The 22,416-nt window shown below is 42.9% G+C and overlaps 2 protein-coding genes and 8 non-coding genes across 10 annotated transcripts; 1 reads left to right on the top strand and 9 right to left on the bottom strand.

Moving 5' to 3' along the window:
- Nucleotides 1–3,831: 3,831 nt before the first annotated feature.
- On the bottom strand, nucleotides 3,832–3,903 carry trnam-cau (transfer RNA methionine (anticodon CAU)). The gene has a single exon. It is a non-coding gene; the product is annotated as a tRNA-Met (tRNA).
- Nucleotides 3,904–4,523: 620 nt separating this feature from the next.
- ciao2b (cytosolic iron-sulfur assembly component 2B) lies at nucleotides 4,524–6,914 on the bottom strand. Its single transcript, XM_062548953.1, has 5 exons — nucleotides 6,412–6,914; nucleotides 6,076–6,155; nucleotides 5,482–5,607; nucleotides 5,291–5,336; nucleotides 4,524–5,159 (listed from the first exon to the last, which is right to left on the bottom strand). Exons 1-5 carry the CDS (start codon nucleotides 6,536–6,538, stop codon nucleotides 5,059–5,061), a joined length of 480 nt encoding a protein of 159 aa, XP_062404937.1. The 5' UTR covers nucleotides 6,539–6,914; the 3' UTR covers nucleotides 4,524–5,058.
- On the top strand, nucleotides 6,913–12,572 carry LOC134095426 (cytochrome c oxidase subunit 5A, mitochondrial-like). Its single transcript, XM_062548954.1, has 5 exons — nucleotides 6,913–7,072; nucleotides 9,997–10,113; nucleotides 10,688–10,809; nucleotides 11,903–12,032; nucleotides 12,429–12,572. The coding sequence occupies exons 1-4, from the start codon at nucleotides 6,997–6,999 to the stop codon at nucleotides 12,014–12,016; spliced, it is 429 nt and encodes a 142-aa protein (XP_062404938.1). The 5' UTR covers nucleotides 6,913–6,996; the 3' UTR covers nucleotides 12,017–12,032; nucleotides 12,429–12,572.
- A 3,144-nt stretch (nucleotides 12,573–15,716) lies between these two features.
- LOC134096381 (U1 spliceosomal RNA) lies at nucleotides 15,717–15,881 on the bottom strand. The gene has a single exon (XR_009940838.1). It is a non-coding gene; the product is annotated as a U1 spliceosomal RNA (small nuclear RNA).
- A 747-nt stretch (nucleotides 15,882–16,628) lies between these two features.
- On the bottom strand, nucleotides 16,629–16,793 carry LOC134096368 (U1 spliceosomal RNA). The gene has a single exon (XR_009940825.1). It is a non-coding gene; the product is annotated as a U1 spliceosomal RNA (small nuclear RNA).
- Nucleotides 16,794–17,936: 1,143 nt separating this feature from the next.
- Nucleotides 17,937–18,101, bottom strand: LOC134096367 (U1 spliceosomal RNA). The gene has a single exon (XR_009940824.1). It is a non-coding gene; the product is annotated as a U1 spliceosomal RNA (small nuclear RNA).
- A 1,143-nt stretch (nucleotides 18,102–19,244) lies between these two features.
- Nucleotides 19,245–19,409, bottom strand: LOC134096441 (U1 spliceosomal RNA). Its single transcript, XR_009940887.1, has one exon. It is a non-coding gene; the product is annotated as a U1 spliceosomal RNA (small nuclear RNA).
- A 747-nt stretch (nucleotides 19,410–20,156) lies between these two features.
- LOC134096297 (U1 spliceosomal RNA) lies at nucleotides 20,157–20,321 on the bottom strand. Its single transcript, XR_009940754.1, has one exon. It is a non-coding gene; the product is annotated as a U1 spliceosomal RNA (small nuclear RNA).
- Nucleotides 20,322–21,066: 745 nt separating this feature from the next.
- Nucleotides 21,067–21,231, bottom strand: LOC134096298 (U1 spliceosomal RNA). Its single transcript, XR_009940755.1, has one exon. It is a non-coding gene; the product is annotated as a U1 spliceosomal RNA (small nuclear RNA).
- Nucleotides 21,232–21,978: 747 nt separating this feature from the next.
- On the bottom strand, nucleotides 21,979–22,143 carry LOC134096442 (U1 spliceosomal RNA). Its single transcript, XR_009940888.1, has one exon. It is a non-coding gene; the product is annotated as a U1 spliceosomal RNA (small nuclear RNA).
- Between the last annotated feature and the right edge of the window lie 273 nt (nucleotides 22,144–22,416).

A 22,416-nucleotide genomic window follows, 5' to 3' on the forward strand; every position in this document is an offset into this window, starting at 1 on the left:
AAAGTTAGCCAACAAACCCTAGAACAGTACTTTTCCACACATTCAGATCTGTGAACTATTTCAACTTCAGAGGGCAAAGTGAATTGATAACAATTTCCCAAATATGTTTTTGTTCTTTTTCTCTCAGTGGACATAAACATACTGAATATTTGATCTGTGTGTCCTTTCCAAATCATAGGGCACGCGGTCAGACCACAGATTATTTGTAGTAACTGGCCAGAAAAGCACTTTCTATTTTGGGGAGGCAGACTGAAAAAGACACTGGGTGCTGAGACCGGTCTTTAGCAGGATGACAAGTAGACGTATTGGAAAAGTGTTATTTTACAGGTGGAGTGAAATCAACCCCCCTCATTCATTTTTAATGCAGGGGGAGAATGAAACTGTTGGCTCCTGGAAGCTGAAGAGAGGAAATTTCAGAAGGAAAGGGGACTTGGTGAATATTCTCATCTCCTTTTTGTCAGCATCAGCTCTTATGCCAACTGCTCCGAGAACATTTTGCCGCAACAGACTTGCATACACTGTATAGGTTCCTTTCTGTTTAATGGCATCGGTCGTGTTCTCTGTTGTCCTCTACAATAGGCACTGATGTTGAGAAAAGAAACGCTGTGCAGGAGTCATAGCCTTTAAAACAAAGTGTAAAACAAACAATCCCACAGACTAGCTCCAAGGGGCTTTATGTTTGTGTGGGCTGGGGATGTATGTCCATGAGCTGGACAAGGGCCAAGACATGTCAGTGTGTGTGTGTGTGTGTGTGTGGGGGGGGAGGGGGGGGTAGTCAAGAGGCCTGGGATTGTTTGTCTATAGTGCTACAGAACCAGAGATGTATAGTAACGAAGTAGAACTACTTAAGTACTCTACTTAAGTACTGAAATGCTGTATCTGTACTTTACTGGAGTATTATTTTTTTCTCCTACTTCTACTTTTACTTCACTACATATTTTCGATGAGTTCAGTACTTTTACTCCGATACATTTTTTATGTGCTCCATCGTTACTCGTTATTGCGTGTCGGTTACGAACAAATCGGATTGCTCACGAAGTTCTAGTTACACTGATGTGTGTCACTTGTTGACAGCACAATCTTAGCTTTCCGATGGTATTAAATAGTTGCCGTAATTAAGGGTTTGCGAGAAAATCAACGTGAATTTAGGCTACATGAGAAGCATTAATTTGTACGAGTAGGCTAATCCCGTTTTTAAATTGCAACATTTCTTCTTGGTCTCCGACTTCAGTCTGTGTAGCACCCCACAATAACTAGCCTACTACTTGAATATTGTGTTCTTCCACTTGTTTGGTTTGAGAACATTTATTTAAACTACATAAATTACATAGAAAACATAGCCTAAGCATCGCTTCCACATATTCCTATGCATTATGCCTATTCTAGACTAGCCGAATAACCTACCATGACTGAGGCCTAATTACCCTCATGTTCTTTTAAAGTGACAGGCACTCAATTAGACAGTTGACATTAAAGATAAATGTAGCCTAAGTAAATATGACAATCGTGTAAAATGTGAGTCAAAATAAAAAATCAATATCAAATAGTCAACATACTATGTATTTTCAACTAATTGTGCAGATTATAAATAGGCCTAATGTAAACTTCATATGAATTTCAATGAAGCCACCTTTTCACTGAGTGTGTTTGGGGAAGTATGCCTTGTAATGTCTGGTCTCCACTGGTGTGTTGGGGCTCCCAAATCAAATCAAGAAAGTATCAAAATTCTTAACTTATCTTAAAACAATTGTGACACTGTAGTCTTATCATGTATTTTTCATGCTATGGCTCGACTGATGCATTAGATAGATAGATAGATAGATAGATAGATAGATAGATAGATTGGCTACAGACGATCTGCATATCTATTATTGTATTGAATGTGAGTTGTATCGGTCATAACACCCCTACAAATGACATTGGGAAACCCATACAGTTATATTTATTCACCGTTTAACTACATGTTTATAGCCTAGTAGGGCCTAGGCTATGGCCCCCGTGTGTCTGCCAAGGGACCTGCACTAAAATATTTGCTGATACTTTTTGCACCCATCTCGTTCGCAAATCAGCTAATTACACAATACTTCTACTTTTACTTTCAGTACTTGAGTAGTATTTTTTTTAAATAAACTACTTGCAATACTTAAGTACAAAACATGTTTAATACTTTAGTACTTCCACTTAAGTACGGTTTTTAAAGAGCACTTCTACTTCTACTCAAGTCACTTTTTTGATAGAGCACTTGTACTTTTACTCAAGTCTGGATTTCTAGTACTTTATACATCACTGTAACAGAACCATCAATGAGACAACTGATCTGAATAATACCTCTTGCCATTCTAGTCTTGACCCAGACTCTTTTTTGTTGTTGTTGTTAACTGTACTTCAAATTAAGAGACAAAAAACACTGCTCTTCCGGTGGTTGATGTGCTGGAATTTAAAGTCAATAGTCAAGCACAGGATGAAAAATTCGTACTCTCAGAATAGCCCCACATCAGCACATACCCTTCACCATACCTTGAGATAAGATCATCTCCCAATGCAAATCAAACCAGCTTTTAGGCTGACTGAAATACAACCATGCCAATCGTATGATGAAGGGTATGTGATGATGCGGGGCTATTTTAATTCTAAAGGCCAAGGGAACTTGCCTCAGAATGCATTAAGTATCTTGGATCCATGAAATAACAGGCCTTTTATATTCAAAATCTGCCTGCCTCTAGGGGTGTATACTTGCCCCTGTATTTTACGAAAGAACACTTATTTACGTTACATTATTCATTCACAAAGAAAATTGGTATCCTTAAAGGTTGGATTTTTCCACGTTTTTCAAGGCATTAAGATCAATTTACGAAAGATTATTTTTTAAAATTCCTCTTTTTAGTCAACTTTAGCTTTAACTTATGGGCACAACTGTATGTTGGTCTTTGATGGTGTAATATAACTTAACATACCCTATTGATACAAGTTACTTGGGGCAACAGCAAAACAATAACACAACTGCTCATATACTGAGCAGGTGTGTTGCTGTTTTGCTGTTGCCCCAAGTAACTTGTCTTAGTAATCACAGGACCTTGCGACAGATTCTCAGACAGTTAGTGTTGGCAATAGGGAGAGAAAGCTTCAGTAGTCAACTCATTTCATTATCTGCCTGTATGCTATAACTGGATCAACACTGCCATCTGGTGCTTCACTAAATTTACAAGCTTGTGTTTTCAGCATTATAGACGCAGAGAAGATAAGCTTTTGAGTGCTAATATAATGATATTAAGACATAATTCTCATTGTGCTGTGTTTTTATGTTCTTCCATGCATGTCTACGCAATTATCTAGACTACCTATAGCCTAAAATAATGCTGATACAAATAGACGTTAACGTTATACCAAATACCATATACCAAATTTATTTTGACAATTATACATGAGTTGATGTCTGAGAGAAATACGGTTGTATACGAATCAGACAAATGCAAACACAGACAATGTCCTTCAACATTACAATTCTAATTCTCCTCACCAACAGGTTTGGAAGAACAAGAATCAGTTGTTTTTCTACTTTTGTCCACAAGGGGGTAAAAGAGAGGCTCTCTTTTAACAGCTTACAAATAGATGATGCAATAGCCTCATGTTCAGCTACAGTACATATAATGTAGCATAGAGTGGCACCTGCACTATGCAGACCATCCAAAGCTCCGGTTATGTCCCAACCACAGTAGTATCTTTCATTTGAGTCAGACCACAATTTAGCAATTTCTTCTTCTGCAGGTTATTTCACTATTTCACAGATGGAGCAAACAAGTCAACATTCCTTTTCACATGGGTGAAAAGGCTTAGCAGAGGATGGTTTCGATCCATCGACCTCTGGGTTATGGGCCCAGCACGCTTCCGCTGCGCCACTCTGCTCTGTAGGTCTGACAGGAGGTAACGAATTACTTATCCCTGAGGGAGGGGCTCAGGCAAATTCTCAAAGGAGCTTATGTTTGTGAGAGAAGTGTGGTGGTTATCTGAGATAATGACTGTGCATGTGCATGCAAGAGGCTAACAGTTTAACTGTCAAAAATGTACGAAATGTGCAATATTACCAGGAGCTTATCTTATTATGTATATTTATTTAACCACTTTTTTTGTTTTGTTTTTTCTAAATGTGTAATTACTTGGATCTAATTCAGCCATTTGTTTAAAAAAAAGTACTCCCAAAGTACTCCATAATTAATCCTGATTTCACATTAATTCATTTAGAAGATACGTTCATCCAAAGAAACTACATATAGTAGACACTATATATAGTAGACAGTGTGTGTGTGAGTGTGTGTGTGAATATCATAATAGTCAAATATGTCAATATCATGTTGACCTGTTTAAAATATATATATTCTTTTTCTGGCTGTCAGTAGGTCATAAACAAACACAAAACTGTTTAGTTTTGCATTTTGGTTGCAGATGATAGGATTCCAAAGTATTTAGTCATGCTCAGTGAAATAGTGTGTAGTGCACACAGCAACCAAATAAACAAAGGGCAGACATTTTTCCCCCCAATAACTTTATTATTGAATTATTTTTGGGAAGTGCTTCAATATCACAATATTTATTATTGTAATAGAACAAAGCACTATGTCATCACCGGCCGGATTTCAGTTTTGTTCACCACATTGCCGTGGGTACACTACAGATACATACAACCGAGTATACGATTAATAATGGTGGATACCGTTATATTATGGAGTTTGTGTATATTCTACATATTGTATGATCAGAAAAAGAAAAATCCCCAAAGCATAATACAAGACATTTTCATTGTGCGTCTACAGCAAACATTCAGTCATTGACCTTCATCTTGGTCACTCTTCAAGGCATAGTCAAACGAACAACAACACTGTCATAAGAGAACCCAAGAATAGCACTGAGGCAGATGTTCGATGAGCAGGTTACACAACATGCACTCATGTACTAACTTAGCAAACCTCTACTTAAACCCTCAACCTTTTGGTGTTGCAGTGGGGTTAACACTGTAAGCGACTGCTACAGAATTTAGTCTGCTTCAGACCTATGACAGGGCTGTCACATGGTCTTGGAGGCGAGGCATTGGTTCACCACTTCCAGGAGCTGTGCATTCTCCAGAGCTGCAGCCACTCTCTCTTTGTCAGCAAGTTGTTTGTTCACTGCAGACAGCCATGGAAGAGGACAGGATTCAAATTATTTATATAACCAATTGGGAGGTAAATAAGTATATGGTTAAATTCTTTCGGACTTCTGTTTGCATGTAGCAGAGGATACGAAGCACATCAATTACCTGCTTCCTCAGAGGCATGGGTTCCAGGTGTAATGTGCACATCAATCTGTTAAAATAACAAAACGTATCTATTAGGAACAAAAAAATGTTTCATGCAACTTTTGCACATAATAGCGCTGCAGTTTGGATCGCTACAGTAGAACATTCATTCCCCATAACTTGCAGACGTCCCTTCGCAAGCCCCTCCTTACCTTAAACCTATCTGGCAGCGAGCGCAAAAGCTTCACCTTGATGGAAAGGCCTATAAGTGTGGCCATACTGCAGTGGGGTATGGTAGGGGTGAACTCCACAGAGACGGCATTCACCTGGTCATTCACCTTTTTTGAGACATCGGAAATACTTGTAATTACCTTTTCCAGTTCAACAGGGAACATTAAAATATCAGAAAAATAATTGAACCTGCTAATATAATCACTTGGTCTATACAGAGTGTGATCTCCATGACAAAAATAGACTGTTGACAAGTTAAATAAAAAGGAAGAGAAAAATGTAAGCATTTATGAATATGAGAGTGGGAATTCAACTCACTTAGGATTTGACAGACACTAACTAGTCCATGAGCTAGGAGATGTCCACATGCGTCCCTAACTAAAATGGGTATTTCCTTTTATTTCTAGTTACAAAAAAAAAAAAAAAAAAAAGCTAAATACTACAACAGACATGTTTAAATCAAGGTAATTCCCCATTTACACGGTACACATCTTTCCCAACTTCCTGGGGAAAGGCATCACCCATCAAGTCTTGGTCCATTTCAATATAGGCCTGAGAGAAAAGTTTCAACTTACTTTGACACGCACTTGCTCCAAAACGTTAAGTTCCTCGAGGCTCAAAGGGTGCTCGGGGTCATTAATATTTCGAATAAGATATGGTTCTAATTAAGGACAATAATACATGCGACATTTATCTAGTAATCATAAATTACATCACCGTTGGTAGGCCTAAACTAATTTATGATTTTGTAAACAAGCTAAACATGTCGCTGTTGATAGATACCACGTTTCACAACGATGTGGTCACACGAAGCTTTAGCTTCTGAAGCAGTGTTGCATATTTAAGTACGTGTGATATTAAACGTAGAAGGCAAATCCTACAACGTATATCGGCAAAACTTTAAAGGATACCAAAGATTTCTCGGTCATCGATGGGATCAACGGCATCCTCGTCTTCATCGGTAGCTGTCAACAAGCGTTCCCCTGATCGCTGAAAAATCAGGGGATTCGCGTTTTCCAAACGCGTTCCGCTGGACATTCTGTCGCTTCTTGGTCAACAGTTTTACGTTATAACCAACTTTGTAACAGCAAAACCACTTCCTACAGATACTTCAAGAGCAATGTGGACTAGCCTTTCAATTCAGTTAACTATGGTAGAAATCAACACTTCCTGCAATTGTACGGCAACACGGATGAGTCAAAAACCTCAGAATTTGAGAGCGTGACGAAATACACAAAGGGGACAGAGATTAGCAAATAATGCAGTATACATAAATACACATGGGAATTTCAGCAAATACTCTCAAATATGGTCATGCTATAATGTGGAAAATACGAAAATGACATCTTGTGTATTCTGTCCTAACCTCCGTAATATACAATATTTACGTCTTCACTTTCAATTTGATCATTGCGCATGCTCAGTTTTCTAATGCTCTCTGCTCCTTTAGAACACCTTGAAGCTAGCAAGCTAGTTTAGCAACGGCTCCGGCTGGCATGATGTTTTCTGCCGTGGTTCGGCTTTCAGCCTCAGGAATTAGGAGTTTAGCGCGGGCACGTCCCTCTTATACAGGTAAGGCACAATGTCCTTTGGCAGTTTTCCCTCATATTTGTAATGTGGGTTTATATGACTGCATCACAAATATCATACTGAACTGTTAGCTAGGGAGCTAATGTCGATAGCTAACGTCAAAGTACCTCTGGTAGGCTGCCTGGTTCAAACGAGGTCAAGGAGAACTGACGTTTCCGATAACGTTAATTTGTTCCAGTCTTGTGCTTTGAATATGGTATATTTTGTGGGTAGTCTACAGTTCGTCATACTTTGAATCCCACCGGCTTAAGCAGCTGATTGTATTTAATAAATGCACTTGCAGGAATATCCAGCTAACTAACAGTAGGCAGTCATGACCTAGCCAGCTTAGCATCTGTTAGCTGGGTTAATATTTGTCGCTGAGTTACACCTTCAGTGCAACGTTAACGTTATCGTCCGTCGGTGGCTACTGAACTAAATAGCTAGTCAGGAAAGGGTTTCATGTGGGAAATACTCATTGACAACTTAACGGTAAAGTTCACAGGAATGACTTTAACGCTACCGGTAGTCCCATTCGTTCTCGTCCACATCACTTGCCTTCTGTCCTTGCAGTGATCATTTACATGAGATGGCATTGCCATGGTGGTGGCAGTGCACAGGAGCTACATGTTATTAGTTATTTTCTCTAAACTAGAACAGAGTCATGCCCTTGCTATGACCAATGTTGGTCTCTCTGGGACTACGTCGTTCAAAGTCAGCGCCCTTCAAGAGCTGGGCTACGCCGCTGATATTTTGATATTTTGCCAAGTTCCGAGTACTAGTCCAACACCTACGGAGTCCTCGAGGGGTCATTGTAGGACATCGTTGTAGTTTGCATTCCTTATCATTGGTTTTGGTTTGGAGGTGACCACCACTGTCGTCTTTTTTTTGTATGCGCATTTGTGAGGAGAAAATGAATGGTTCTGGCTCTGGTTATTTGGCAGACGCCTTTGTCCAAAGCGACATACAAATAAAAACACTACAATAATTAATTTAACAGTGATTTTTTTTCTTTTAAGTTGGTCAGACTACATTTGGGAGAATAGCAATATAAACAATGAATTAAGGAGAACAGCAAATAAACAATAGTCATTCAATTAGTCATCTAGTAACAATAACTATGGCATGGTAAGGCTACATGAAGAAGAATAGCAATATTATATTATACAAACATAACCTATAAGAAGTGCTTAATAGACTAAGTGCATATTGAACAGATATGCTTTAAGACCTCTCTTGAAAGACAATTGCAGGAACGGAGAGTAGTGGGAAACTCATTCCACCAACATGGAACCACTGATGAAAAGAGTCCTAGCGTTTATAGCTGATCGACAAAACAGACGCTCATCAGAAGACCGTAGTGGGCTGTTGGGGATGTACATCTTGATCAGTGAATTAAAATAGCATGGAGCAGATCTGGTCACTATAGGGAGCCAGTTGAGAGTAACTAGGAGCGGAGTTACATACTGTACGTATGTGTCTATATATATACGGCTCTGGGTGAGCCTAGAACTAGCTAACGTTTCAAAGTTTTAGTAGCAACCAAAGATCTCATGCAGCATTTCAGACAACTGATGGGTATAACATGTCTACCTCCTACAAGGAGAATTGCATTGGAAGGCCAGTCGAAGTGGGAGGTCCTGCGTTGGAGCAATCTTTGCTGAGATGCAGTAATCTGACATCACACAACAGTGACAGCATCTAAACATTAACAAAAAGAAAGCTGTGTTCAAAGTATTATGGGCTATACCTCATACGTCATTTTCCTGTCTCTGATTGACAAGCTAGGAAGCTGGACTGCTGACAGTCCAATTGCTTTTATTTGTGAGTGAATGCAAGAAGTATTGGGATGGAAAACAGGAATTCAAAGAAATTAATTCTTACTTCAATAATAATGAAAAAAAATACATTACCACCATGGCCCTTTTCCACCGACAGAGAACCGGCTCCGTTCCCGTTCGCGAACCAACATTTGAACCGTTCGTCGTGTTTCCACCCAACAAAAGCCGGTTCGGAAGTCGAACCAAAAAATACTTGTTTTTTCTTGCGAACCGTTGTGGGCGTGTCATGTGCCATTCAGTGGGGAAAACGCTAAAAGCACGAGTTTTCCGTCCATATCAACTGTTGCCATGAGTAAACAAAACGATTCAACTAGCATTGCACTGCAGACGTTGACTAGCATTTTAAACAGCTAGTTTCTGCTGTTTTTTATGGGACAACTGGTCATATCATTCTCCCGTTTGTGCATCTTACTAACTTTTGCTTTTGCATGCACCACCCATTGTTGACGACGCATCCTTGGTTCGGTTCAGAACTGGTGTAAATGCGGGCTGGTTCACTAGATAGCACCACGGTTCAAAAAATTCTGAACGGCACCAGTTCAACACCAGGTTCGTTTTTGGTGGAAAAAGGCCTTTTGAGGGCTCCCTAAACAACTTTTCCACAGGTGCTGTGTAAGGTCAGTTCTGTGAATGGATATCTATTTTGTAAAAGTCAGTCCCATTTCAGAAAGTAAAAGGTCCTACCATGCAGGTTGTGTTCAGTGGTAAATATTACAGAATCGCTGCCAGGGTTGAGTCACTTTTAAACTACATTTTGCACATAATGAGTGCAAAGGTCACACAGACTCTCATCCAGTCTTGTTGATAGTCAGGTCATTCCTATTGTCAACTTAACTTTTCATTTGAGATCAAGCCCCCTTTTGGGTTTTTCCCTCCTCATAGTAGTTTACATTCAGCCTGATGTATTGCCTAAATGCCCCTTCATGTTAATTTGGTTTAGGCACTCCACAACGATTTGTTGAAAAGTCCTATCATTCGACAACTTTGCTAAAAACCCAGAACACTAGAGAAAAAAAGTAATGCATTTTCCATAGGAGTTATTCCTACCAACTGTAGGTGATGTATATTTTTTCTACTCTTTTGCAGCACCTCTTGCTTCGCGATGCTACTCACATGCCAAGGCGGAGACAGATGAGGAGTTTGATGCTCGCTGGGTGACTTATTTCAGCAAACCAGACATTGATGCCTGGGAACTCAAAAAAGGTATGAGCCGAGTAACATGTCTCATATGGTGTTCGAAAGCATATCCATGTTGGAATTTAATGTGGAAAGCCACAGTGAAGTCTTTAAAGCAACACTAAAGAGTTTTGTGTACCTTAATATAATGTTCCCAAAATCATTTCAGTGGTTCATCAACTCATAACAGGGTAAACGGCACTTCTGCATTTGCTTCACGGCCCTCTATCAGCTATAACCGCACTATGTAAGTTTACCACATTGTGTAGCGGTTCTGTAGTACGATGGAATGAGACATAAGAAACTACAAATTTGACTTGCTTCAATGTCGCAATACATCACACTTTCATAAAATCATACAACATACTCTACCTTGTCTGTGGACATTGGTATTTGCTGGATAAACAAATAGCGTTGGTGTGACAGAGGAAAAAGTGCTTTAGTGTTGCTTTAAAGGCCACTCTGTGCCATTCTTGGCAGATGTTTTGGGCAAAAATGATCAGGCGCCAATGTAAATGAATGGGGAGAGAGCTGTAACTCATCACGTGAATACATGTATAAATGTGAAATAAACATGGGTAACCTCTCCCTCTTTCTGCAGGCATGAACACCCTGATTGGGTATGACCTGGTCCCAGAGCCAAAGATCCTAGATTCAGCGCTAAGAGCCTGCCGAAGGCTCAACGACCTGGCCAGCGCCATCCGCATCCTGGAGGCAGTCAAGGTCAGCACGGTCCACAAACCTGATCTCGCACAAGTCTAAACATTAAGATGTCCTGCGGCCTGCAAAATTGATGCTTTTAGTCTTAGTGTTGCATGAGCTACTGGGACCTTATTGCATTTCATGATGGTGTCAGACGAGATAAGGACATTTTAAAGAACAATATAAATAAATGTATATACTTAGGTGCTTACATACTTATCAGTCATTAAAATATAGTTATGGTATTTTGCAGATGGTTGATGGTTTTGTCGAAAGCGTCTTACAGTAAATTAACATTACATTCGTTTATGTTTCAATAACAATATCAAATCAACAATGAATCAAAACAAATATACAAACCATAGGCTATAAATGATGCTATAATTATTATATACAAGCCAATTTGTATAGTATATATTAGTATGCAATGCATAGAAATCTGTAACGATAAAATGTGAAATAACAAAAGTACACAAAGGCTAACTGGACAGTGCCGAAGCTTATCAACACTACTACTTAATGTCTGCCGTCTGCCATTCCACCAAGTGTGGTGCGGCATGTTTCAGAAGTGGCGCTCCACTCTGCTTCACTTTAAATATGCACCTAATCTGTTTTTGGTCTATGCTGATGCTAAAGTGGTGTAGACAAAACAAGACTTGCACTCTGGAAATCCAGGGTTAGATAGACAGACCTTTTGCTGGCAAGACAAGCGTATCCTTCAGTCTTTATTTATATCCATGAGTACTTTTAGTATTTAAGTTCCGAGAGGTCAATTGACTTTTTGTTTTAAATTATTGTTTAATTAGATCATTTTTGCTTGTATGAAACAAGGATTGAAGATCATGCACAAACGTCTTGATGTCCTTTCTTTAAGTAGGAAATATTCCTCCACTTCAAGGGTGTTTTTTTTCCACAAGAGGTTTTACTTTGAGGACACACACACACACACACTCTATAAGCCTTGATTTTACAACATCCCTGTGAACACATTTATTTTTTTCTAAATGTGCACCCACCTTGACACCTCGTCCCCTCTGTCAATCCGCCATTTTGTTTTTAAGACTGATCTGGATGGAGATTATGCACTGATGCCTCATTTCCCCTGTCTTTCCAGGACAAATCCGGCCCCCATAAAGAGATTTACCCGTACGTGATCCAGGAGCTGGCGCCCACTCTGCAGGAGCTTGGCATCTCCACACCGGAGGAGCTCGGCATTGATAAAATCTAATCATACATATTTTTTGGTGAGTTGTCATAATGGATATTGTTAGGAATTGATTGTATAATATACCTGTGCTTGAAAGAGTTGGCCTTAGTAGAGTAATAAGGGCTAAACTTCATAGAGCTGTATAGGGCATGTGCCTGTACCCCTGTGGGTAGTGAAAGCAGGTGTGTGTCTATTCACGTAGCCATAATCTTACTAAAATAATGTTAAGGGGTACCAAAATGTATATCAAATAGATACGTTGTTGTATTACCAACTTTCATATTGTTTACTGTTGAATGTAACTATTGTATTGTTGTCATTTGTATGTCACTTTAGACACGAGTGTGTGCTAAGTACCATAACCATTGTGAATTATTGCAGTGTTGCATTAAACTCTTAACTGATTTGTATTGTTAAATGTGTGTCTTCACAGGTCTTGTGAAGTGTTCACCAAGGTCAAATTCTGCATTTGAAGACTCTGCCTTCTATTTGGTTCTGGGATGTTAGACGTAATTCCCTCTGTGTCCTGTTGTGTATAAAGGTTATGGACCTAATAAACAGAGCAATGTATACTTTTTTTCTGTTGTCAAATGTTATGAATATTTACCGGGCAGCACAACTGGAGTGCCTTTCTCACCTCTGAAGATGTAAAAGTATTTATCCAAGAAGGCTCTGATTAAATTCACCAGGGGGGTGACACCTAGTGGTCATACTGAGGCAGTCTAAACATGCAATGCCCATTACAGTTTTTGCCCGTTGCTTGAACACTATAGACCCATGCTTAGACTAAAGTAACACAACTTGAAGTTTTGTTGCCATATCTCAAACACATGTACCTATACCTTAAACAAAAGTGCTGCTTTGCACTCTAGTTGCAATTCTGCAACACACTTACTCCTTTATGCAACACACTTGGTCCTGCATACTACTCTCTATGTCATACATAAGACACTTTGCTCAAAAATGAAATCTCAGAGTACCATTTGTTGAACACATATATCCAAAATACAAAACACATCGGTAATGGCAACCTCTCAAATACACACCTGAACGCACCTACTTGCAAAACTGAACACCAATCAGCCATCTACAAAAAGCCCTCAGTTTTGCCATTGGAAATGGTGATGTGAATGGTTTATTTCCCAGTGTTGTGTCATGTTTATGTGTGTTCAGAGTTTTGGCACAATGAGCAAAGTTTTGCAAAAGGTATTCAAGCAAATATGTTTTATATAAAGTAGACTAGCGTGTTCCTCCTGATCTGAAAGTGTATGCATATGATGCAAGTGTGTTTCATTTTGTCACCAGAGTTAAATTTTGACAAGGGATTGTTAGGTTTTGATAGCAGAGTTTCAATTTGACATAGATGTGAAAGGTATATTTCCTAGTGTTGTATTATGTTTACTTGTGTGAAGAGTTTTGGCACAGTGAGCGAAGTTTTGCAAAATGTGTTCAAGCAACGGGCAAAAAAGACACATAGCACAAGGTTGCTATGTGGATTGTCAAGCACAGCTTCATGTGTATAATGTAAGAATGAAATAAGATTGAGTGAGTACCAGTGATATTATATTTATAAATTTGAGACAGAATGTTAAAGCAGTCATACAAAAATCAAGAGTGATCTGAGGTAGGTCTATGGCATATACCACAATATAGTTCCATGTGCCTCCATGATGGCAGACATTGTCCTGGAGCAGAATGGGTGTATTATATTCTTTCTTAGCTTTTGCTAAGACCATTACAATAATGGCAACTGTCCATTCTGGTTTACAGCCTAAACATTAAATTAGATTCAACTTTGGCATTGAGCAGAGTACAGGTACATAGACAATGAAATTCAGTTTGTGTCTAACAAGTGCAAAAAAAAGCAGAAAAGTTTAATGTGATACAAAGTAATTACAAAGTATAGATAGGTAATGCTTAGACACGATGGGACATAGTGCCGTGTAGTAGACCGTAGTATGCAGTTGGTTTACAATAATGTAAGTTAAATATAAATATGTGCAGTGTATTAGCGGTATCCTTATGAGAGCAGACTACAAATATGTCCATGTAGTATGAGCAACATGTACATACATGTGCAGTGTAGTACGAGTAGTCAGAATAATAGTATAGATATATGCACTACATATGCAGTGTAATATTTAGAATATTAAAAGTATAAGTACAAATATTCAGTGTGGACCACAAAGACATGTACAGCTACTGTATTTGACTATTAAAGGGATATTCCGTCATTTTTGGAAATACGCTCATTTTCCACCTCCCCTCGAGCAAAACAATCGATATTTACCTTGTTCCCGTTCATCCAGCCATTCTGTGAGTCTGGCGATACAACTTTTAGCTTCAGCCTAGCATAGATCATTGAATCGGATTAGACCATTAGCTTCTCGCCTGCTAGCTTCATGTTTAAAAGTGACTAAGATTTCTGGTAATTTTTCCATTTAAAACGTGTCTCCTCTCAAGTTAGAAAGTGCAAGAAGACCAACTGAAAATGAAACCTGGCATTTTTCTAGGCTGATTTGACATGGAACTACACTCTCATCTGGCGTAATAATCAAGGCAACTTGCAAACATACCATAGGCGCAGTGATATCTTACGCAGCATCTGAAAATAGTCCCCATAGACAACAAGCAGTAGTAGTGCCAGTAGCTGCAAGTTGCCTTGATTATTACGCCAGATGAGAGTGTAGTTCCATGTCAAATCAGCCTAGAAAAACGCCAGGTTTCATTTTCAGTTGGTCTAATTGCACTTTCTAACTTGAGAGGAGACACGTTTTAAATGGGAAAATTACCAGAAATCTTAGTCACTTTTAAACATGAAGCTAGCAGGCGAGAAGCTAATGGTCTAATCCGATTCAATGATCTATGCTAGGCTGAAGCTAAAAGTTGTATCGCCAGACTCACAGAATGGCTGGATGAACGGGAACAAGGTAAATATCGATTGTTTTGCTCGAGAGAAGGTGGAAAATGAGCATATTTCCAAAAATGGCGGAATATCCCTTTAAGTAGGATAATAGCCTGCAGAGCAGTAGAGGCCTCCTCTAATCCTGCTGGTTTGGCAATTCAACACTTAAAATAACAACACATTTAAACAAGAGGTAATACATGTATGCTATAGCACACAAAAATCATGTCATGTTTGACAAAAAAGACATAATACGGGCAATAAATTCTAAAACTGTCCCATAATATACACCACTTTCCACGCATAAAGTAGCCGTCGGCTAATGAACAATGCAGCCCAGATCCGAGCGAATCATGCAACAAAGCCTGGAGCTATTAGGCAGGGACACATCTTAGCTCATAAAAGGCGGGCGGCACTGGCACTGGCCACTTTTAGACCGGCACGTCCACCGCCGAGTGGAATATGCTTCAATATCAGCGCGGCTGATTAAACTCCGGCCACTTGTAAAAAAATAAATAAAAAAAAAACGAGGGAGGTGAGCGTGAGATACCGGCAGGCGATCCAGTTTCAATGAGGAAGCCTAACAATCACTGATGTGCGTCTTTAGACCTGATGCTGTGTGTGCGTGGCTGCGCGCGTGGCGCTGCCTTGAAATCACATCACCGTGCAGCGGTTACAGTTAGCCACACTGCGCGGGCGTTACTGAGCGCAGCACTTCACCAGCAGGGTAACAACGACCTAGCTAAACAGGGCCACACACAATATAGGGCGTTGCTCACATCTGCCGAACTCTCTCTTTATCATTTCACAACATATCAGGGGAGAGCGCGAACGCAGTCCCCCACTACCACAAATTATGCAGTCGAGATTCCCACATTTGGGGAATTCGTTCGGGTCAGCTACCGCCGAAGTGCAATAGCAGAGCCTCGCCAAAGGTGAACCACCTTCATGATCATGGTGTCTCCCCTGGCAGGTAAGTATGAGTTGTACAAGTGACGCGAGGCTACCAGACCCAATGCCATACGTGTCACGTAGGTGGCGGTTTTGCGGCTACGTTAACAATTCAACACTTCAAATAACAACACATTTACAAGGGGGTAATACACGTATGCTATACCACACAGAAATCATGTCGTGCTCGAAAAAAAGACATAATACGGGCAACAAATTCTAAAACTGTCCCATGATGCACCACGCATAAAGTAGCCGTCGGCTAATGAACAATGCAGCCCAGATCCGAGCGAATCATGCAACAAAGCCCGGAGCTATTAGGCAGGGACACATCCTAGCTCATAAAAGGCGGGCGGCACTGGCACTGGCCACTTTTAGACCGGCACGTCCACCGCCGAGTGGAATATGCTTCAATATCAGCGCGGCTGATTAAACTCCGGCCACTTGTAAAAAAAAAAACAAAAAAAAAACGAGGGAGGTGAGCGTGAGATACCGGCAGGCGATCCAGTTTCAATGAGGAAGCCTAACAATCACTGATGTGCGTCTTTAGACCTGATGCTGTGTGTGCGTGGCTGCGCGCGTGCATGCGCGCATGCACGTGGCGCTGCCTTGAAATCACATCACCGTGCAGCGGTTACAGTTAGCCACACTGCGCGGGCGTTACTGAGCGCAGCACTTCACCAGCAGGGTAACAACGACCTCTTTAAACAGGGCCACACACAATATAGGGCGTTGCTCACATCTGCCGAACTCTCTCTTTATCATTTCACAACATATCAGGGGAGAGCGCGAACGCAGTCCCCCACTACCACAAATTATGCAGTCGAGATTCCCACATTTGGGGAATTCGTTCGGGTCAGCTACCGCCGAAGTGCAATGACAGAGCCTCGCCAAAGGTGAACCACCTTCATGATCATGGTGTCTCCCCTGCCAGGTAAGTATGAGCTGTACAAGTGACGCGAGGCTACCAGACCCAATGCCATACGTGTCACGTAGGTGGCGGTTTTGCGGCTACGTTAACAATTCAACACTTCAAATAACAACACATTTACAAGGGGGTAATACACGTATGCTATACCACACAGAAATCATGTCGTGCTCGAAAAAAAGACATAATACGGGCAACAAATTCTAAAACTGTCCCATGATGCACCACGCATAAAGTAGCCGTCGGCTAATGAACAATGCAGCCCAGATCCGAGCGAATCATGCAACAAAGCCCGGAGCTATTAGGCAGGGACACATCCTAGCTCATAAAAGGCGGGCGGCACTGGCACTGGCCACTTTTAAGGCACGTTTAGACTTGCCGTAGACAACGCGTTCGTGTACGCATCATGGCTGCCTCGCGTATTTTGCGGCCGTTTGGTGCGTCGGTCGTGCACGTCGTCGCAAGCGAACACGACGCGTCCGCGAGATGCAATACTGACAAGAAAGTAGGGGGCGATCATTGCCAAAACAAAGTGACTGCAAGATGCATTATCGACATCAAAGCTGGGGGCAATCATGAGAGTAAACAATGGCACATGGCCACATCCACATCTGATATTAGGCTACTAGTCTCCCCCTGGTGAAGACCTCCAGTAAGGTGCGTAATGCTGCAGCGAGTCTGTACACAGGACACAGCAGGTCGCACACGGACGCATACGCTTACGCTTGGTCTAACGGCAAGTATAATCCCAGCCTTAGACCGGCACGTCCACCGCCGAGTGGAATATGCTTCAATATCAGCGCGGCTGATTAAACTCCGGCCACTTGTAAAAACAAAACCAAAAAAAAAACGAGGGAGGTGAGCGTGAGATACCGGCAGGCGATCCAGTTTCAATGAGGAAGCCTAACAATCACTGATGTGCGTCTTTAGACCTGATGCTGTGTGTGCGTGGCTGCGCGCGTGCATGCGCGCATGCACGTGGCGCTGCCTTGAAATCACATCACCGTGCAGCGGTTACAGTTAGCCACACTGCGCGGGCGTTACTGAGCGCAGCACTTCACCAGCAGGGTAACAACGACCTCGCTAAACAGGGCCACACACAATATAGGGCGTTGCTCACATCTGCCGAACTCTCTCTTTATCATTTCACAACATATCAGGGGAGAGCGCGAACGCAGTCCCCCACTACCACAAATTATGCAGTCGAGATTCCCACATTTGGGGAATTCGTTCGGGCCAGCTACCGCCGAAGTGCAATGGCAGAGCCTCGCCAAAGGTGAACCACCTTCATGATCATGGTGTCTCCCCTGCCAGGTAAGTATGAGCTGTACAAGTGACGCGAGGCTACCAGACCCAATGCCATACGTGTCACGTAGGTGGCGGTTTTGCGGCTACGTTAACAATTCAACACTTCAAATAACAACACATTTACAAGGGGGTAATACACGTATGCTATACCACACAGAAATCATGTCGTGCTCGAAAAAAAGACATAATACGGGCAACAAATTCTAAAACTGTCCCATGATGCACCACGCATAAAGTAGCCGTCGGCTAATGAACAATGCAGCCCAGATCCGAGCGAATCATGCAACAAAGCCCGGAGCTATTAGGCAGGGACACATCCTAGCTCATAAAAGGCGGGCGGCACTGGCACTGGCCACTTTTAAGGCACGTTTAGACTTGCCGTAGACAACGCGTTCGTGTACGCATCATGGCTGCCTCGCGTATTTTGCGGCCGTTTGGTGCGTCGGTCGTGCACGTCGTCGCAAGCGAACACGACGCGTCCGCGAGATGCAATACTGACAAGAAAGTAGGGGGCGATCATTGCCAAAACAAAGTGACTGCAAGATGCATTATCGACATCAAAGCTGGGGGCAATCATGAGAGTAAACAATGGCACATGGCCACATCCACATCTGATATTAGGCTACTAGTCTCCCCCTGGTGAAGACCTCCAGTAAGGTGCGTAATGCTGCAGCGAGTCTGTACACAGGACACAGCAGGTCGCACACGGACGCATACGCTTACGCTTGGTCTAACGGCAAGTATAATCCCAGCCTTAGACCGGCACGTCCACCGCCGAGTGGAATATGCTTCAATATCAGCGCGGCTGATTAAACTCCGGCCACTTGTAAAAACAAAACCAAAAAAAAAACGAGGGAGGTGAGCGTGAGATACCGGCAGGCGATCCAGTTTCAATGAGGAAGCCTAACAATCACTGATGTGCGTCTTTAGACCTGATGCTGTGTGTGCGTGGCTGCGCGCGTGCATGCGCGCATGCACGTGGCGCTGCCTTGAAATCACATCACCGTGCAGCGGTTACAGTTAGCCACACTGCGCGGGCGTTACTGAGCGCAGCACTTCACCAGCAGGGTAACAACGACCTCGCTAAACAGGGCCACACACAATATAGGGCGTTGCTCACATCTGCCGAACTCTCTCTTTATCATTTCACAACATATCAGGGGAGAGCGCGAACGCAGTCCCCCACTACCACAAATTATGCAGTCGAGATTCCCACATTTGGGGAATTCGTTCGGGTCAGCTACCACCGAAGTGCAATGGCAGAGCCTCGCCAAAGGTGAACCACCTTCATGATCATGGTGTCTCCCCTGCCAGGTAAGTATGAGTTGTACAAGTGACGCGAGGCTACCACACCCAATGCCATACGTGTCACGTAGGTGGCGGTTTTGCGGCTACGTTAACAATTCAACACTACAAATAACAACACATTTACAAGGGGGTAATACACGTATGCTATACCACACAGAAATCATGTCGTGCTCGAAAAAAAGACATAATACGGGCAACAAATTCTAAAACTGTCCCATGATGCACCACGCATAAAGTAGCCGTCGGCTAATGAACAATGCAGCCCAGATCCGAGCGAATCATGCAACAAAGCCCGGAGCTATTAGGCAGGGACACATCCTAGCTCATAAAAGGCGGGCGGCACTGGCACTGGCCACTTTTAGACCGGCACGTCCACCGCCGAGTGGAATATGCTTCAATATCAGCGCGGCTGATTAAACTCCGGCCACTTGTAAAAAAAAAAACTAAAAAAAAACGAGGGAGGTGAGCGTGAGATACCGGCAGGCGATCCAGTTTCAATGAGGAAGCCTAACAATCACTGATGCGCGTCTTTAGACCTGATGCTGTGTGTGCGTGGCTGCGCGCGTGCATGCGCGCATGCACGTGGCGCTGCCTTGAAATCACATCACCGTGCAGCGGTTACAGTTAGCCACACTGCGCGGGCGTTACTGAGCGTAGCACTTCACCAGCAGGGTAACAACGACCTCGCTAAACAGGGCCACACACAATATAGGGCGTTGCTCACATCTGCCGAACTCTCTCTTTATCATTTCACAACATATCAGGGGAGAGCGCGAACGCAGTCCCCCACTACCACAAATTATGCAGTCGAGATTCCCACATTTGGGGAATTCGTTCGGGTCAGCTACCGCCGAAGTGCAATGGCAGAGCCTCGCCAAAGGTGAACCACCTTCATGATCATGGTGTCTCCCCTGCCAGGTAAGTATGAGTTGTACAAGTGACGCGAGGCTACCAGACCCAATGCCATACGTGTCACGTAGGTGGCGGTTTTGCGGCTACGTTAACAATTCAACACTACAAATAACAACACATATACAAGGGGGTAATACACGTATGCTATACCACACAGAAATCATGTCGTGCTCGAAAAAAAGATATAATACGGGCAACAAATTCTAAAACTGTCCCATGATGCACCACGCATAAAGTAGCCGTCGGCTAATGAACAATGCAGCCCAGATCCGAGCGAATCATGCAACAAAGCCCGAAGCTATTAGGCAGGGACACATCCTAGCTCATAAAAGGCGGGCGGCACTGGCACTGGCCACTTTTAGACCGGCACGTCCACCGCCGAGTGGAATATGCTTCAATATCAGCGCGGCTGATTAAACTCCGGCCACTTGTAAAAAAAAAACAAAAAAAAACGAGGGAGGTGAGCGTGAGATACCGGCAGGCGATCCAGTTTCAATGAGGAAGCCTAACAATCACTGATGTGCGTCTTTAGACCTGATGCTGTGTGTGCGTGGCTGCGCGCGTGCATGCGCGCATGCACGTGGTGCTGCCTTGAAATCACATCACCGTGCAGCGGTTACAGTTAGCCACACTGCGCGGGCGTTACTGAGCGCAGCACTTCACCAGCAGGGTAACAACGACCTCGCTAAACAGGGCCACACACAATATAGGGCGTTGCTCACATCTGCCGAACTCTCTCTTTATCATTTCACAACATATCAGGGGAGAGCGCGAACGCAGTCCCCCACTACCACAAATTATGCAGTCGAGATTCCCACATTTGGGGAATTCGTTCGGGTCAGCTACCGCCGAAGTGCAATGGCAGAGCCTCGCCAAAGGTGAACCACCTTCATGATCATGGTGTCTCCCCTGCCAGGTAAGTATGAGTTGTACAAGTGACGCGAGGCTACCAGACCCAATGCCATACGTGTCACGTAGGTGGCGGTTTTGCGGCTACGTTAACAATTCAACACTACAAATAACAACACATTTACAAGGGGGTAATACACGTATGCTATACCACACAGAAATCATGTCGTGCTCGAAAAAAAGACATAATACGGGCAACAAATTCTAAAACTGTCCCATGATGCACCACGCATAAAGTAGCCGTCGGCTAATGAACAATGCAGCCCAGATCCGAGCGAATCATGCAACAAAGCCCGGAGCTATTAGGCAGGGACACATCCTAGCTCATAAAAGGCGGGCGGCACTGGCACTGGCCACTTTTAGACCGGCACGTCCACCGCCGAGTGGAATATGCTTCAATATCAGCGCGGCTGATTAAACTCCGGCCACTTGTAAAAAAAAAAACAAAAAAAAAACGAGGGAGGTGAGCGTGAGATACCGGCAGGCGATCCAGTTTCAATGAGGAAGCCTAACAATCACTGATGTGCGTCTTTAGACCTGATGCTGTGTGTGCGTGGCTGCGCGCGTGCATGCGCGCATGCACGTGGCGCTGCCTTGAAATCACATCACCGTGCAGCGGTTACAGTTAGCCACACTGCGCGGGCGTTACTGAGCGCAGCACTTCACCAGCAGGGTAACAACGACCTCGCTAAACAGGGCCACACACAATATAGGGCGTTGCTCACATCTGCCGAACTCTCTCTTTATCATTTCACAACATATCAGGGGAGAGCGCGAACGCAGTCCCCCACTACCACAAATTATGCAGTCGAGATTCCCACATTTGGGGAATTCGTTCGGGTCAGCTACCACCGAAGTGCAATGGCAGAGCCTCGCCAAAGGTGAACCACCTTCATGATCATGGTGTCTCCCCTGCCAGGTAAGTATGAGCTGTACAAGTGACGCGAGGCTACCAGACCCAATGCCATACGTGTCACGTAGGTGGCGGTTTTGCGGCTACGTTAACAATTCAACACTTCAAATAACAACACATTTACAAGGGGGTAATACACGTATGCTATACCACACAGAAATCATGTCGTGCTCGAAAAAAAGACATAATACGGGCAACAAATTCTAAAACTGTCCCATGATGCACCACGCATAAAGTAGCCGTCGGCTAATGAACAATGCAGCCCAGATCCGAGCGAATCATGCAAC

This window comes from Sardina pilchardus, chromosome 11 (assembly GCF_963854185.1).
Source record: "Sardina pilchardus chromosome 11, fSarPil1.1, whole genome shotgun sequence".
NCBI lineage: Eukaryota > Metazoa > Chordata > Actinopteri > Clupeiformes > Clupeidae > Sardina > Sardina pilchardus.

What these genes read in the sequence shown, in the direction of transcription:
- ciao2b (XM_062548953.1), bottom strand. Translation starts at nt 6,538, where the DNA reads ATGTCCAGCGGAACGCGTTTGGAAAACGCGAATCCCCTGATTTTTCAG. An exon ending in TGGAGCAAGTGCGTGTCAAA is followed by an intron (nt 5,608 to 6,075) that starts GTAAGTTGAAAC and finishes GTCTCAAAAAAG; the next exon opens with GTGAATGACCAGGTGAATGC. An exon ending in CCATGCCTCTGAGGAAGCAG is followed by an intron (nt 5,160 to 5,290) that starts GTAATTGATGTG and finishes GGCTGTCTGCAG; the next exon opens with TGAACAAACAACTTGCTGAC.
- LOC134095426 (XM_062548954.1), top strand. Translation starts at nt 6,997, where the DNA reads ATGATGTTTTCTGCCGTGGTTCGGCTTTCAGCCTCAGGAATTAGGAGT. An exon ending in GGCACGTCCCTCTTATACAG is followed by an intron (nt 7,073 to 9,996) that starts GTAAGGCACAAT and finishes ACTCTTTTGCAG; the next exon opens with CACCTCTTGCTTCGCGATGC. An exon ending in GCATCCTGGAGGCAGTCAAG is followed by an intron (nt 10,810 to 11,902) that starts GTCAGCACGGTC and finishes CTGTCTTTCCAG; the next exon opens with GACAAATCCGGCCCCCATAA.